Here is a 15,870-nt window from a genome sequence, read left to right on the forward strand (position 1 = left end):
CGCGAATTAACCTTGACATCTCTCAGTATGCCCCGCAAGAAATCCTTCGAGAAAAAGAAAATCCGTGCCTAATTGTTTAAAGGCGACGAGGAAGCTTGGGATGCGCCAACTGTCACGTTCACAGTGCGCGCGCATTCACGAGCTTTAAAGAAGACGCGAACGAAATCTTCGCTGCTGTTCAAGACCTCGTTGCAGTATATCGTTGAAGGTGAAAAAACGGGAACGCTGCCGTTGTCGTGACGCGCGCTGACGGCTCCCATCCTTCGTCTCCATAGCTTTCGGCTGCGGTTACACCAGCGACAAGATTTTTAGCAGAAGGGCTGCCTTCGCTGCCACGTACCCCGCGCCCAGGTCCGCCCCCTGCTTACGTCTACAACGCCAGCAGCGCCGGCGCTTCTTCCGTCGCCGCCGTCGACGCCATGGAATCGGGAGCGAAGGTCGGCACAGGTGAGGCAGCCTCGCAGCCACGGAGCATCCTGGGTGGCTTCGTGACTTCCTCCGACGCGAGGGCCATCATCCAGGAGAACGTCTACGTCATTCTGGGCCACGGCAAGTTCCAGAGGAGGGTGCTGCTTTGCGCCGTGCTTTGCCTGACGGTGCTTGTGCTGCACGCGTTCGCGTACCGACTCATCGGTCGTCCCGTGCAGCACTGGTGTCGCCCGCCCGACGAATTTCTGCACGTGCCCGTCCAGGAGTGGAAAAACGTGGCCATACCCGTCCTGGCCGACGGCAGCCTCAGCCAGTGCACCGTCTACGACCCACCGGTGCTGGTGAGAATTTGCTTATTACTCTTATTGACTCGGATGTAGTTAGATGTATGGCCACGCACAGGCACGTACCCAGGATTTTTTTCCGGGGGGGCCCAACTTAAGGTAACTTTTCTATGCAAATAAGGGGCGGGGAGGTACCTTTACTAGTACGAATGTGAATAATGCCCACTATGCGCCATAAAGACGCGTGAACGCGCACAAGAGAATTGAAATAAGGTGTACGTCATAGGTACGCCTGTGAGATACACCTCTCCTTCACTTGGCAAACAATTGTAACCACATCAAATGGACTCGCGCATGACAGAAGCGCAGGAAGAACACTGCCAAGAACATGTAAACAAGCGAAAGTGTAAAATAAAGATTTCTAGTAGCGTATTTTGAATTAGCTCTGGAAGAACTATAGAGAAATGTATATATATGTTTTCGAAACAATCAGAGTTCTTCTGTACCCCTCGTTTACTGCTCTACCAATTTAAGTGCCAAATACGACTCGTGTTGTTATTCGGGAAGGTGCGTAACGATGCGTGGTCACCAGTCCCGTACAACCGCGTAGAGCACAGGACGCTGCGGTTCTAGACGTACTATGCCCACCGCGGAAGGGTAGAAAAACACCCACATAACTACAGCAGAGAAGTGGCTACGTCAGGCCACTCCACTGATAACTGCTGAAGCGCCATTCAAAACACACGGAATTCTCCACTTCCGGCCGCGTTTTTTTCTACTCCCCACCTGCGGCGGAGGTGACGCAGGTGTTCAGCGCTCCGCATATGTGACTCCATCCCGAAGGTAGTGCAATGCCGGGCCGGCCCGCGGCGGAGCTGAAGCAGGCGTTAAGCACAGATCACCATGCGTGAGGCCATGCCGAAGATTTCGAAGGGCGCGTTATAAGTTCCCGAGCCCACTGGGGTATGTGCCATTGAGCTTGGACCCTTGGTGCACTATCCCCCGGATCGGCCCACATGATGATTTTTTCTGTTGACGGACGCCAAAAAAACTACAGAAGGTTAGTCATATACTGCAGCTTTCGCTGTAAAAGGCAGGAAATTGTTGACCGCCGAATAGATTGATTTGCCGGCGCTTTACGAATGTTTGTGAGGAGTGGTGGCGTGGGCGGGGAGTGGGGGCTATGCCGCTTAATTTCGGGGAGGGCACGGGCCCCCCCGGGACCCCCCTTGGGTACGTGCCTGGGCACGCATGTTAACGGTTGACAACAAAGTAGGTCATAAACCGTGGCGTAGCAAATAATACGTTTTTTAAAGGCGGGCGGCGCATATTGTCAGGATTGGGGGCTCAATACCATCGCTCGTAACCCGTTGTCAAGATTGGAGGAGTCCGGCATGAATTGGAAGGTAGCTGGCCCATGCCGTCGTCCAACTTATCCACGCTGAGGAAGTTGATGAAGGGAAGGACTGCTTGTCATCGAGAACGAGGAATACGGATTTATTTACAGTACCGTATTTTCCGGTGTATAAGACGCACCCTTGTATAAGACGCACTCGCCATATACGAAGGCTCTCATTGAAAAAGTTGGTATATAAGACGCACCCGTGTATAAGACGCAGCCCAATTTACCCACTTAGGCTAGTCAGGGTTAATTAAACACGCTTGATCGACCATCACCACTCAACCACTGAGCCACCGCGGCGGCCTGTGAGAAGTTCTTAAGCAACGCTAAGTGATCGCAAAAGGCAACACTCACGCCATACCCGCCCACGTTTTAGCAAAAAAGAAAGAAAAATACGACGAAAGAACTCTCCCATATGTCCATAACAACATTTTATTTTTACTTAAAACCATCGAAGTCTTCATCTTCGGATGCGCTCTCAAAAAGCTCGCCCATTTCTGGAGGCAACGCGGCTGAAGCATTCTCTGGTCTGATTGTCGTCGTGCTCGGTTGGCGATGAAGCTAGCAGGCCAGCCTTCCGGAACCCTGCAGTTATGGTTGCCACTCTAACAGCACTCCAGGCCTCATGGACCCACTTCGCAACTTCGCTGTAAGAAGCGCGCCTCATGCGTCCAGTTGCGGTGTAGCTGTGCTCGCCTTCCGTCATCCACGCCTCCCAAATACGTCGCAAAATAGCTTTAAAGCTGCGGTTGACGGAAATATCCAAAGGCTGTAGAACCTTCGTCAAACCACCGGGTATTATTGTAGGGGTACAGTTCTTCGCCTTGATTTGCCTCAGTGTCAAGTCAGTAATGTGCGCCCGCATGCTATCCATAACCAGGCCTTTCCGGGAGTGAAAAAATCCATCCGGGCGCTTCGAAAAGCACTTTTCGAGCCAAACTCCCATCATTTGCTCATCCATCCAGCCCTTCTGGTTAGTTGTGACAATAACACCAGGCGGAAAGCTTTCTTTTGGCATCGTTTTCCTTTTAAAAATTATCATCGGCGGCAGCTTTGTTCCGTCAGCACAGCACGCAAGTACGACAGTGAAGTGAGACTTTTCGTGCCCAGTTGTTCGTACTGTGACAGTCTTATCACCTTTCTGAGCGACACTTTTTGACATAGGGATGTCAAATGTTAGAGGCACTTCGTCCATGTTTACGATGTGGCTGTCGATGATGTTGTTCTTTTCGACTTCCTTCTTCACAAATTCATGGAACTTCTCCACTTTCTCTCCGAAATCGTCTGGTAGTTGTTGAGACATTGTCGTTCGCGCTCTTATTGACAAGGCTTTGCGCTGCATAAATCTATAGCACCATGACGGCCCACCAACAAAATCAGCGGCACCGATTTCACTCGCCAAAGTGCGTGCTTTCAAGCGCAACTGCACGGTTGACAGAGCCCTACCTTGAGCCCGTTGTTCAAGAGCCCACTTGAGGAGCCGGTCTTCAAGTTCAGGCCACCGCGCCTTCTTCCCGCGGTCAGCCTTCTTTCCGCTCTTCATCGCCTGCAGTTTGGCGGACGACTGTCGCCACGTGCGAATCATCTTCTCGGTGACGTCGAAATGGCGGCCCGCAGCCCGATTTCCGTTTTCGGTAGCATACTCGACCGCAGATAATTTGAACTTTGCGGTGTAGCTCTTGCGCAACTTCGGTGGCATACTGTAGTAAGACCGAGCACGACAGGTGTAGGTAGTGGAAAACACACGCCGAAGTCACCAACACTGACGTAATACGTACACGGTTGCGAAGTTGCAAAGAATGACTAAAAAAGAACGCCGGCTTGGCTTGTCTTGACAATGTCGAGAAGCGCGACTGTCGCCATCTTTGGGAATTTCACATTACTTTTGCTTGCGCCTCCGAAACGACCGCGTGTTTGCGATTCTGGAAGTCGTCATCCCCGCCGTTTCATGATAAAGTTCACCTAAAAAAAGTTGCGCACGGCGGTCCCCGTATTGAAGTATTAACCGTGCTACTACCGCATCATTGGTAGTGATATTTTTTCGGTGAAAAAAGCTTGAGCATGAACCTGAGTAATTTCTGAACCCGCAAAAAAAAACGAAAAATTCGCATATAAGACGCACCCTTGTATAGGACGCACCAGCAAGATTTTTGGAAAAAAACCGCGTCTTATACACCGGAAAATACGGTATGTACTGCAGTTCATCAGTCTAGCATGACTTCGAGAGAAAGTACGTCAGTCTAACGCGACTGCTTGAGAGAGTGTCTCTGTCCAACATGACTGCTTAAGAAAGTGTGTCGAGCATCCGCACAACAGCGGCTTATAAGCACTCGGACGTAAACGTTCGTCCAGTCATTGTAAACACGCCGCCTCTCCCAGGGACGGCTTACACACACACACACACACACACACACACACACACACACACACACACACACACACACACACACACACACACACGCACACGCACACGCACACGCACGCACGCACGCACGCACGCACACACACACACACAGGTGCACGCTCTGGAGCCGACGTCAGACGGGCTTCGTAGAACTCGGAGCTGAGTAGCCATTGCCCTACGTCTTGATCGGCGCGTGGGAAGGGGCCTTCGTCGACGTTCCCGCGGCAACTCCCCCACTCATAGCAGAACAGGATGGCGTTGGTGGGTTCGGTAACAATAGTTGGCCCGCCGAACGCATTCAGTCACAATGGCGACTTAGTGACACCATGGCTAGAGGTTTGCGGCGGCGCTCCAGGAAGCGTTGACGCCCGTTGTCGAAACTGGCTGGCAACACTTGCACGTCAGCAGGGCCGTTCTTAACAATAGGCAGTTGTCGCATGGCGGTTCATGCCAGATCGGGGAAGAGGGGATTCACGTGCTCAGTATCTCCCTTGGCTACACTCCTTTGTCATATTTTCCTACTAAACTACGTAGAGTGAACTCTGGTAGCTGCGATTTTTCAGCTGCCATGGAATTGTTATGTAATGCGGTTTATTGAGCAGTCAGGAACGCGACCGTCTCAGTCGAGCGTCAGACACCGAGAGCGCGAGCCCCTCTTTGTCGGCGGGCTGATGATGATAGTGCGTCCATAGGGCGCGCCAGTCTTATTCGCTACAAATGCGTTCCAGTCGAACCACACAAAGCCTCGCTTTCTTCTAACGAACGTAATCGAAGTATCTGTAGAAGGAGTCGTCACACTGGCATTAGTCGACACAGGCGCCGCCATTTCAGCAGTTACGTAACTTTGCCGCAAGCTTCGAAAAGTAATGACGCCATTTTCTGCGCTGTCACTCCAAGTTCCCAGTGCATTACCCCTGTTACGTAACGCCCGCATCGTCATTCAAGGACACACGTATACAGTCGAGTTCGTCGTCCTCTCATCCTGTTCATACGACGTCATCTTGGGCTGGCACTTCCTTTCCGACCATCAGGCCATCATTGATTGTTCTCGCGCCGAAGTTGAATTTTCTCCGCTTCCCGATGCCCGTTTACATGGCTTTGACGATTTTGGTGACAAACTGGCCGTTACAGAAGACACCACGATCCCTCCGCACTCTTCTGTGATTGCGAATGCCTGCTCTACTTTCACCACTGACACTACTGCCCTGTTTATCCCATCGGATATTTTTGTTCGCCGACGGTGTTCCCTACCCTTCGATGTCCTGTCAGCGGTGGCTGCACGCGACTGCTCGTTTCCAACACTAAGGCCACGCCCCTCGTCTTACGTCGTCGTGAGTGCGTTGGGCGTCTTCAGCCTGCCCACTCAGTGACCATCTTTGACGCACCTCTTGACAACACCTGTTCAGACGTGAACTCGTTGAATTATAGCTTGCCTTGTTCGCAGCCTACGCAAGACGTCTTCCATAGCTCAGTAGATGCCCTCCTGAGCCCTACGCAGCGTTCGCAGCTTCCCAGCCTTCTACGGAAATACTAATCTACGTTCGACTGTCAACAAGCTCCACTAGGCCGCACATCGACTGTGCGTCACGAGATCGACACCGGCACCCACGCACCACTGCGCCAGAGCCCTTATCGTGTATCACCCGCGGAGCGCCGTGTTATTGAAAATCAAGTAAGCGAAATGCTTGAGCGTGGAGTGGTTCAACCCTCGAATAGCCCCTGGGCGTCACCTGCAGTCCTGATTAAGAAAAAAGATGGCTCAATTCGATTTTGCGTCGACTACCACCGTCTTAACATAACTCGCAGAGACGTCTACCCTCTACCGCACATCGACGATGCTCTGGATTGTTTGCAAGGCACAGAGTATTTTTCTTCGCTGGATTTACGCTCAGGCTATTGGCAAGTGCCTATGAATCCTGCCGATCACCCGAAGACAGCCTTCGTGACCCCAGACAGCCTATATGAATTCAACTTTATGCCGTTTGGGCTTTGCAACGCCCCTGCAACATTCGAACGAATGATGGACAATCTCCTTCATGGGCTAAAATGGAAGACATGCTTATGTTACCTTGACGATGTCGTCGTCATATTTCCAGATTTTCTCACACATCTGTACCGTCTCGAACAAATCCTGCAGTGCATCACCGAGGCAGGCCTCCAGCTTAACTTGAATAAATGTGGCTTTGGAGCCAAGCAGCTTGCGATACTTGGACACGTCGTATCGAAAGATGGCATACTACCTGATGCTTCCAAACTTCGCGCCGTCGCCGAATTCCCGAAACCCACGTCCCTGAAAGAACTTCGGAGCTTTATCGGGCTCTGCTCCTACTTTCGTCGTTTTATCCGGAAGTTCGCTTGTATCATTGCTCCCTTGATTTGGCTGCTTCGCGGCGACACACGACTTTCTACTTGGGCCACAGCTTGCGACGATGCTTTTGAAACAATGCGGCGTTTGCTCACTTCGCCTCCCGTACTGCGCCATTTCGACCCCAAGGCCCCCACGCAAGTCCACACCGACGCCAGGGCATAGGACTTGGTGCCGTGGGCATGATGAATATAGTAGCCTACGCAAGCCGAACACTAACGAAAGCGAAATGCAACTACTACTCCGTCACCGAAAAGGTGTGCCTGGCTATCATCTGGGCCCTTGGAAGATTCCGACCCTACCTGTACGGCCGCACCTTCGACGTCGGTACAGATAACCATGCTCTACGTTGGTTAACGGCTCTAAAACGATCCGTCTGGCCGCCTTGCGCGATGGGCTCCACGGTTGCAAGACTTCAACATACGCGTCATTTACCAGTCTGGCCGTAAACACACCGACGCGGATGCCCTCTCTCGGTTGCCCACACGAAGTGACATGACTTGCATTTCAGTCATCGAATCGGTGTTTTCGTCGCCTGTGCACGTCAACATGGCTGTGGAGCAGCGCAAATATCCCTGGATTGCGACACTTATGGGACTCTATAACGTAAAACTATTCCAAACTTTTCTATTCCAATTCTGCTATCAGCCCTCCATCATTGGTCGAAAACTTTTTTCGACCACGCCCACTTCACCTGTCTGTCACGCGACGTCACGAAAACCGCGATACCTTCCCATCTGATATGATGTGTACACACTAATTATGCATGATTTGACAGAAAAAAGAAAAAGTTATTTCTGATTCGACCCCTTTTCGCCATTAGCCGTCGGCTATTGGTAAAAAGCTTTCGGGCTGCACCCACTTCACATGCCTGTCACGCGACGTCACAAAACCGCACAAACTCACCGCGTCAAAGTGACGTGTACGCGATAAAGATGCATTAATATGCCGAAAAAAAGTGAATTTTCTTCGGAATAGCCACAGGCTGCCCGGTTCCGAAAGGAATAAAAGATGGCTGCCGCCGATCTGGCTACTCGCACCTGCCGAAGAGCATGGGTGTATTTGCGTATAATAACACTTCTTGCGTGGCCATGTACGTTTTCGAGCCCTTTCGGCACGACGTTTACCACCTCATTCTGCCAACTCTTCTTTGCCAGTTTAGCGTCAGTTTACCGTCAGTTTTAGCGTCATTCTTAAGCTTCCGTTGCATGCCGCCGTGATTTTCGACCAGCCACCACAAGCTAAGTAAGGGAAAGCCGACCAATCGCGCACGCCGGCACCACCCTCTTCATCCGGTTATCGATTTTCAGTGCACTGGCTCTGCCCCAGTGAATCCCTCTCCACTCGAGCGTTCTCCTCGCCTCTTGTCAGCCAATTAGATACGACAAGCCGCTCAGTTTAGGTAACGTTATTCGTTTTTCAAGCAAACAAAAGTGACCTCCTATGAGCGAGGAGAGCGTTTGATTGGTCTGTTCAGACAAACCTGGGGGTGACCGCCCGGTGCTTGCGTCGGCGGTTACGCAAATTTGACGTCAGGAGATTGGAATAGAAACATGTTGGAATAGTTTTACGTTATAGGGCCCATGGATTGCATTTCGGACACTTCAACAACACGCCCTTCACGCGCTATCCGCCGCCAAGCTTCTCATTTTGAGTTACGGGATGGTGTTCTCTATCGTCGAAATTACGCTTCCGATGGCCGCAAATGGTTATTAGTCGTCCCCCGCCATATGCGCGCAGATGTATGCTCCGCTATCCATTCAGACCCGCAATGCGCCCATGCCGCCCTCTTCAAGACTTGCGCCAGTCTTCTTCGCTACAGTGATTTAGATTTGTCGAATATTCGTGCTGGTGTCAAAGACGATATTCTTAGCTTATTTAAGGCTGTTTACTAGCCTTTAGTTGCCTAAATTTTCATCCACTCCCATTCTTCTAAATGCAGAAAGCAATCAGACTGCGCAAACGTTAGACAAATTAGACTGCCCTCACTGCGAGTTGTTAGCACTTAAAACGCGATATTCTGGTGAAAAATAATACATTTGCGAGGTAACCAAGCCGGAAGGAACATGTTTAGCCAAAACCATTCACTAACCCTAATTGCTATGTTGCCTAAACCACCCAGCTGGCAGCTTCCCTCGACACTGCAGCCAGAATTTTCTGAACTAACTTTTCCTAGAAGGTCTATGGAATATGTCACCCGGCTTAACGGGAAGCTTTAGCTCGGACCAAACTCTGGTGCTGCCTACTCAAATACATGTAAAATGCAGAAAGGGTTTTCTGAGATAACCCTTTACGGATATTAATGTAATTTGTTGCAAGCGAGAGAGAAAATTAAATTCTAATGACTGTAGGAAGCGGAAGTCTGATTTTCAGTTTGAACTTTTTACGAAAATTGCCAGACAATGGTATGTTTGGAAAAAATTGGGATAGCGAAGTTTACAACTCCCTAACTCTCCACAAAACAGATACTGCTTTTCCGTAAACTGCATTCTAAAGCATATATATTTGGTGCATTAGTCTGCAGTTTACGTGGTTTGGCCACAGTCTATACAAGGGTGTTGCTAAATCCAATACATTTCCCTGACATGTGTAATATATTGATTTTGAGCGCTTTAGAGTCATTATTAAACGCTATTTATAGAATTTTTATATAGTTTTTCGTTGTTGAGATGAGCTGTAGGTAAAATTAAAGTTCCGCTTCCTACTGTCCCTGAATTTCGTGGCTAAAATTAAAATTCCGTTTCCTACAGTCGTCGAATTTTTGATATTTTATTCGAAGTGCAACAAATCCAATCGATTTCGATGCAGCTTAATTGCAGAGAAAAACGATTTCTCCTTTCCTATGTATTCAGACAGGAGCCCTCTAGCTAGAGCTTCCTGTTAAACGAGGCCTGGCCATTATACTTTATAGTCTTTGGATATGCGGTGGCGCCAGCATTGAGAAACAAGACTGAACATACAACACACTATCTGGTTTTGTAAGCGGCTGCTGACCAAAGGTTCCTTGTCATTACTAACAAGTCAGTGAATGCGTCAATGATCTTACATACTTTCCCGGATAATTTCGTCGTTCTCTTATCGCACACAAAGAGTGCCAAATCTTTGGTGAGTGTGAAAGCACATGTTTTCACCATTCGGAGCTTCGGAGCGTCGGTGTCGCTCCTCACAAGAGCAGAATGTGGCAGATGGGTCTATGGCCTTGGTTATAAATAGTGCGACATGGGGATGTGTACTGGCTCAGGGACTCGTTTGGAACTTTGAAGCAGCTAAAAATCTTCCACTTCGTCCCCTGAGCATGCTTCGTGTAGCTTAAGACGCGCAAGCGCCCGTTATGCTCGTTCCATGAAGCGTTCTTTTTGTTAATTTGTTTATTTTTTTAGTCACCTTTGGCACGTAGCAGAATTCTACTCCTCGAGCTGGACTACTAAAAGAGGCGGACTAATTTTCACGTGACATTGAAATGCGTAATCAAATGATTACCACAGTGTTACTAATTACCTTTTCAACTAATTATATTACAGCACATATTGAGATTTACGAATTCTAGCTGGTCAGTTCGCAAGGAACATCACTTGGACGGAATTCTGAGGATACCAGATTCGGGATATGCGCCTCCAAAGTGTGCGGCAAAATGCACTGTTGTTCGAATTACTGTAGAGCCTTAATGCATAAAAAAAAGGCCTTTGTTAACAAAGTAAGCGGAACAACAGTACATCAACAACAGTAACCTCAAACCTGATAACAATTTCGAAAAATATTTCAAACTCAACGTAAGTTGATAACTCTCGGCCTCGAATTCATAAACTGCAATATGTACGCGAAGTAATTAGTTAGAACGTTGAATAACAAAACTTTGTAAATTAGTCCATAACGCATTTCGATTTCGTGCGCAAGTCAATGTTAGCCTTTTCGAGTAATCCCTTTGAATGAGTAAATTTCTATTACCTGACAAAGGCTTATTAAGAAATGCTATTGACGTAAAACAACAACAACAACAACGGAAAAAGAAACGTTTGGTGTATTGTGGGAACTACACCTAGTGCACCCCCGCTTACGTGGCGAAGTATTTTAGGCGTTTCGCAGATTTCTCACAGTCTTCAAGCTTTTGTGGGCAGAGGTGTACGTCTAAAGTAAAAAAAAAAATCCATCTCAGCAGTTCTTGTCCGGCTTGCGAAAGATGCTGTACAGCTGCATGGCGTGAGCGGCTATGTGTAAATTGCATCACGCAATCGAGCTAACGCGCATATGCGAAGCGCAAGCGCCTTCCAAACACGTTAATATCTTAAAGGAGATTTAGTAGCTTCACTCCGACCAGCAGTATTAATGCTAAGTAATGGCAAAAGCCGCGGGGCATTCAATGTTTCGATCATTTTTCATAGTGTTTGAATGCAGAGTCAGTGTTAGTAAAAGGTAAGGAGGCAAATATGCTCAATGCAGAACTCCAGAACCCGGCGCCACGCCATATGCTTATAACAAGGCATGTGACGTCGAAATCACACATGGTTCACTTTAAATTTTTCTTGATTGATGTAAAGTTTACGTGGAACGACAAATATTCATAACCTCCTCACCCATGCGAACGTTATAGGATAAGAAAAATGGATTCCGGAGTTTCACGTGCCGAAACGAAGATATGACTATGCCGCAGGCGGTAGCGGGGAACTTGGCATTACTTTAGACCACTTGGGGTACCTTAACGCGCGCTGGCGTTGTTGCATCTCGCCCCCCATCGAAATGTGGCCGCCGCGGTCGGGATTCGATCCCGCGACCTAGTGCTTAGCAGCGTAACGCCGAATCCACTAAGTAATAACAGCGGGTTAATGTTACGTATACATTAGGTTAACAGCTGCGACTTTATTTACATTGTGAAAATGAGACCCTGAAAAATTAGAGGGGGCAAGCCCTTTCTTTTCATTTCTGTAGATATCTGTAATACTGTTTAAACGATGTTAGCCGCCGCAGCACCACCTAGCGGTGGATCACCTTCCAAAACTCACCTGGAATTTGGTTGCATGTGGACGCCGACTGAAATACACGCAAAACACTTATAAGTACTGCCGTATTTATTACCCTTATATATGTCCAAGCAGCTAGCCGACCATATAGTCTACAAAATTGTTCAGCGATAAAACAAACGACACCTAAATATCATCATTCCTCCATATATATATGTCAAGAGCACGACCACTTTAGTAAAGCACTCCGCTGCAACCTTTTGATGCCTACTTTCGTAACCATTAGGTTGGCACAAAGCGACAAAGTACCGCCATCTCGCGGACTTGCGCGACGATGACTGCGTGACGTACATGCATATGACAGATTTTCTTTGGGGTCCCGAATCAAACACTAATGTGTTCCAACAACACCGCCGCATAGTAGACTAACTTGTGGTCGCACCAGTATAGTTATAAACAAGGTTCAAAATGTTTTCCGTTACTATTGTCTGGCCATGATAGTTCTGTTCCAATGATAACATACGCTTTGAAGTGTCATTATCAGACTTGCACGTTCTTGATGTTTTTAGTGTTCCGACTGTTTATTAGCAAAACGCCTATAGCTTTGGGACGGCTGAGGCGTTACGAAACACGGAAAGCAGTAAGTAGGCGGTTCCCCTTAAGTGCGCGGCCGGAACTATCTTGCTTTTTTCGTAACAATGGTGTTAGAGCTGGTGTCGGACACCTTCAGTATCAGTAGCTGTCCTCGTCAAGCAACATCTTATCGTATCATATAAGCAAGCTGGATTCAAATTCAGTCGAGTTTGCAGGCGCAGCTGTAGCCAGCGCTATGACTTCTCAGATTATTCGACGGTCTTCATTAAAACTCCTAGAGACAATTGAGGGATCACTGTGAGGACTATCGACAGCTAAATATTGCGATTCTAATTCCGTGCAAGCTTTCATCGGTTTACCGGCTGACGCCGTCTCCATATATATATATATGCGAAGATAAACGTGCATAGGTATAGATTAATTGTGGAATAGTCTAGAACGACAGAGCACTCTTAGCAGCACTGCTTAAGATATGCTGTCAGCCGACTTAAAAATAAAGAACGAAAATCAAAAGCAACGTCATTTCAGAACAAAATAACTTTATGAGTAAGCATGGGACCCCGAGTTCATTGGGGTCAGCGTCTCGCCTATCAGTTAGGTGCTAACAACCTGCGTGTTTTAGCTCAGGTGTCATTTACACAAGGAAGAGCACAGGACCAGCGCTGGTTAAAAAGAATGATCCGTAACAACTAGCTCGTGTCGAAACCCTTCCGAGTCAGTTACACAATTATTGACGTGCGCCAGTTGGCGCCAATTCGGTAGTCGGATCCTCAACTGAGCCACCTATGCTTTTTCCATGTTTTATTCGAAGGGTGAAAACGCAAGCGAGCGCAGAGTCGTGTCTTGCAACCAGTGGGAATACGCTGCCGACCGACAGGAAGACAGCATCGTCAGCGCCTGGGACCTGGTGTGCGGCCGCCACTGGCTGTACGCGCTGTCCTCATCGGCGTACATGATCGGCTCGATGGTGTTTGTGCCACTGGCCGGCGTCCTGTCCGACCGCCACGGGCGCAGACCCACTATTCTTGCCTGCTCATTCACCATGCTGTTCGCATGCCTGGCCACCGGCTCGTCGCAGGTATTTTCCGTGTTCCTTGTGATACGCTGTCTCGTTGCCGGCACGTCCAGCGCCACCTACATGCTGGTCTTCATCGTGCTCTACGAGGTGACGGGCAACGAACACCGCGCCCTCTACAGCCTCCTGGCTGCGAGCGTCGGTCCGGCTCTGGTGTTGCCGCTGATGTCCATCGTGTCGATGGCCAGTCCGCGCTGGTGGCTATCACAAGCGTTTCTCGCGACGGTGTCGGCGATGGCGGCTGCCTGTTGCTACATGGTCGAGGAGTCTCCGGTCTGGCTCGTCGACACGCACAGAGTTCGGCTAGCCGAGCGCGTCGTACTGTACGCGGCCGCGCAGAACGGCATCGACCTGGCCAAGGCGAAGGGCACGTTCAAGGCGCTCAAGCAGCAACTGGAGAAGCGAGAGGCGGCGTCCCCGACGACCACCACCATCTCGGCCAGCGTATCCACGCGTAGCCGCCGCGCAGCGTCCGTGCTCATTTCCTGGTTCGGCGCCAGTTTTGCTTTCTACGGAACGGGGCTCCGCGAGACGGCGCTCGATAGCCTATGGGCCGTGTCGGCACTCATGCTGCAGGTGATCCTCCTCGTCGTAGTCTACAACGGCATCACAAAGTGGGGCCAACGAGTCACCTTGTCCATGGTGCTGGCGCTGCTCTGCGTGTCTATCACCCTTCATTCCGCACTCCATCATTTGAACGTGACCTTCCCCTGGATCGTACTTGCGAGGCTCGTGGTGGACAGCAGCGCTGCGGTCGCCATGGCCGTCAACTGCAGCTACACGACGGAAGTGTTCCCCACCTCGATACGAAGCAGAGGCCTCTGCGTGTCGTACTCGGTCGGGCGTGCTGGGGCGCTGCTGGCCACTTTCCTGAACTCGATGTTTTCCGACGAAACACTGGTGTTCGACATCATCATGACCCTGCTCGTGTTCGCCAGCGGGATGGCCATCCAGTGGCTGCCCGAAATATTTGTGCACAAGAAGACACAGTCACCGACACTGGAGCCAGCTGCTATGACCGAAGAGCAGCGGAAGGAGGCGCTGAAGGCATCCTTGGGCCAAGGCACAGAGGCTGTCGCCAAGAAGGCCAAACGTCGCAAATCGCAACGCAGTTCGACATGCGGCGCGACTTCACCAGACTTACAAGCTCCGCCTGACACGGTGTCCCGGATGGCAGAGGTTGGCGAAAGTTCCAAATACGTTTCTTCCACCAAGAATGTAAAACACTCAAAGGCCAAAAAGAGCGCCAGAAGCAGCGGAGCCGCTTTCTCACCCTCCCGCGGCCCTACTTCCCGCTGACCGTATTTTTTTACCACCAGGATGCCCCTGTCTTGTGTACCGCGAACAGTGATTTATCTGTAGCTTTCAATCGTGTTTGCAAGCATGTGACGATGCTATCCTTATGCTTTTAGTGAATTTCGTTAAGGGTTTACTGTAGTTGGAGTTCATAGGGAGTTGCGTTTCAGATTGCTGAGGCGAAACTTGTACTTTGTTGACGGAACCGTCAATTGCGGTCATGTGACGCAGAAAGATAAAGCCACTATATAGTGTTCGGAGTGCGCAGACATCACGTGCGGTTTTTTTTTTCGAACAGCACTCGGTACAGCTGTCGCATCCTCCTGCAGTACCCAAGGGCCTCCTCGAATCACGTTTGTGTGCACCCGCGGCATCTGTTTGCTAATGACAGCGGGGTTGCGGTCTTGGTCGCTCAAAAACTTGTGACTGCCTGCAGTATTCTGACAAACTTGCGGAGAAGTGTTTGCTTCTGAATGTTTGACAACTGCGTTGTTTGTACTGTCTGTGTTGCTAATCGAGCATAGACGCGGTCATCCGTTAACCTAGGCGCCGACACTGCTGCCGGGCGCACGTTCTTGCCGAACCGGTCCCCTTTGTCGTCGACCGCAAAAGCTGAAACAATACAAGCCGATACCATGATCGGGTTGGCGAGCATTACACTGCAGTGTTCATAAGAACACAACTTGAGCGGTCTCTCGCTAGCTGGCCTAGGTCGGCGTCGCAAGGTGTGAGCGCGCAATGCAACGCAAGGCGAATAGATCACGAGGGAAAGCGGAGCCCGCAGGTAACAGCGTTCGTAATAGATTGATGCGGCATTGAGCGTGCTAAGCGCAATGAAAGGAAATAAGGTAAGAGCTTTGGGTAGAGGCGACTATGACCGTGGCCGACTCGTGGCCGAGGCATTACTCGTAAATGTATGTTGTACAGCCGCTTTCATATCGATTTCATGCAAAAAGTACCCTTGTACAGATAGTGGAATTGCAGGGCGAAATGACCTTTCAAATGAGTGAAAGAACGTATTTGACCAGGCATGTCAAAGCTGAAATCGAGGAAGGTCAGAACGTGA

General features: G+C 49.7%; 1 protein-coding gene across 1 annotated transcript; it reads left to right on the forward strand.

The window, feature by feature from the left end:
• Nucleotides 1-419: 419 nt before the first annotated feature.
• LOC129382886 (solute carrier family 22 member 7-like) lies at nt 420-15,046 on the forward strand. Its single transcript, XM_055067118.2, has 2 exons — nt 420-770; nt 13,245-15,046. The coding sequence occupies exons 1-2, from the start codon at nt 420-422 to the stop codon at nt 14,805-14,807; spliced, it is 1,914 nt and encodes a 637-aa protein (XP_054923093.1). The 3' UTR covers nt 14,808-15,046.
• The last annotated feature ends 824 nt before the right edge of the window (nt 15,047-15,870 follow it).

Source organism: Dermacentor andersoni, chromosome 3, assembly GCF_023375885.2.
Source record: "Dermacentor andersoni chromosome 3, qqDerAnde1_hic_scaffold, whole genome shotgun sequence".
Lineage (NCBI taxonomy): Eukaryota > Metazoa > Arthropoda > Arachnida > Ixodida > Ixodidae > Dermacentor > Dermacentor andersoni.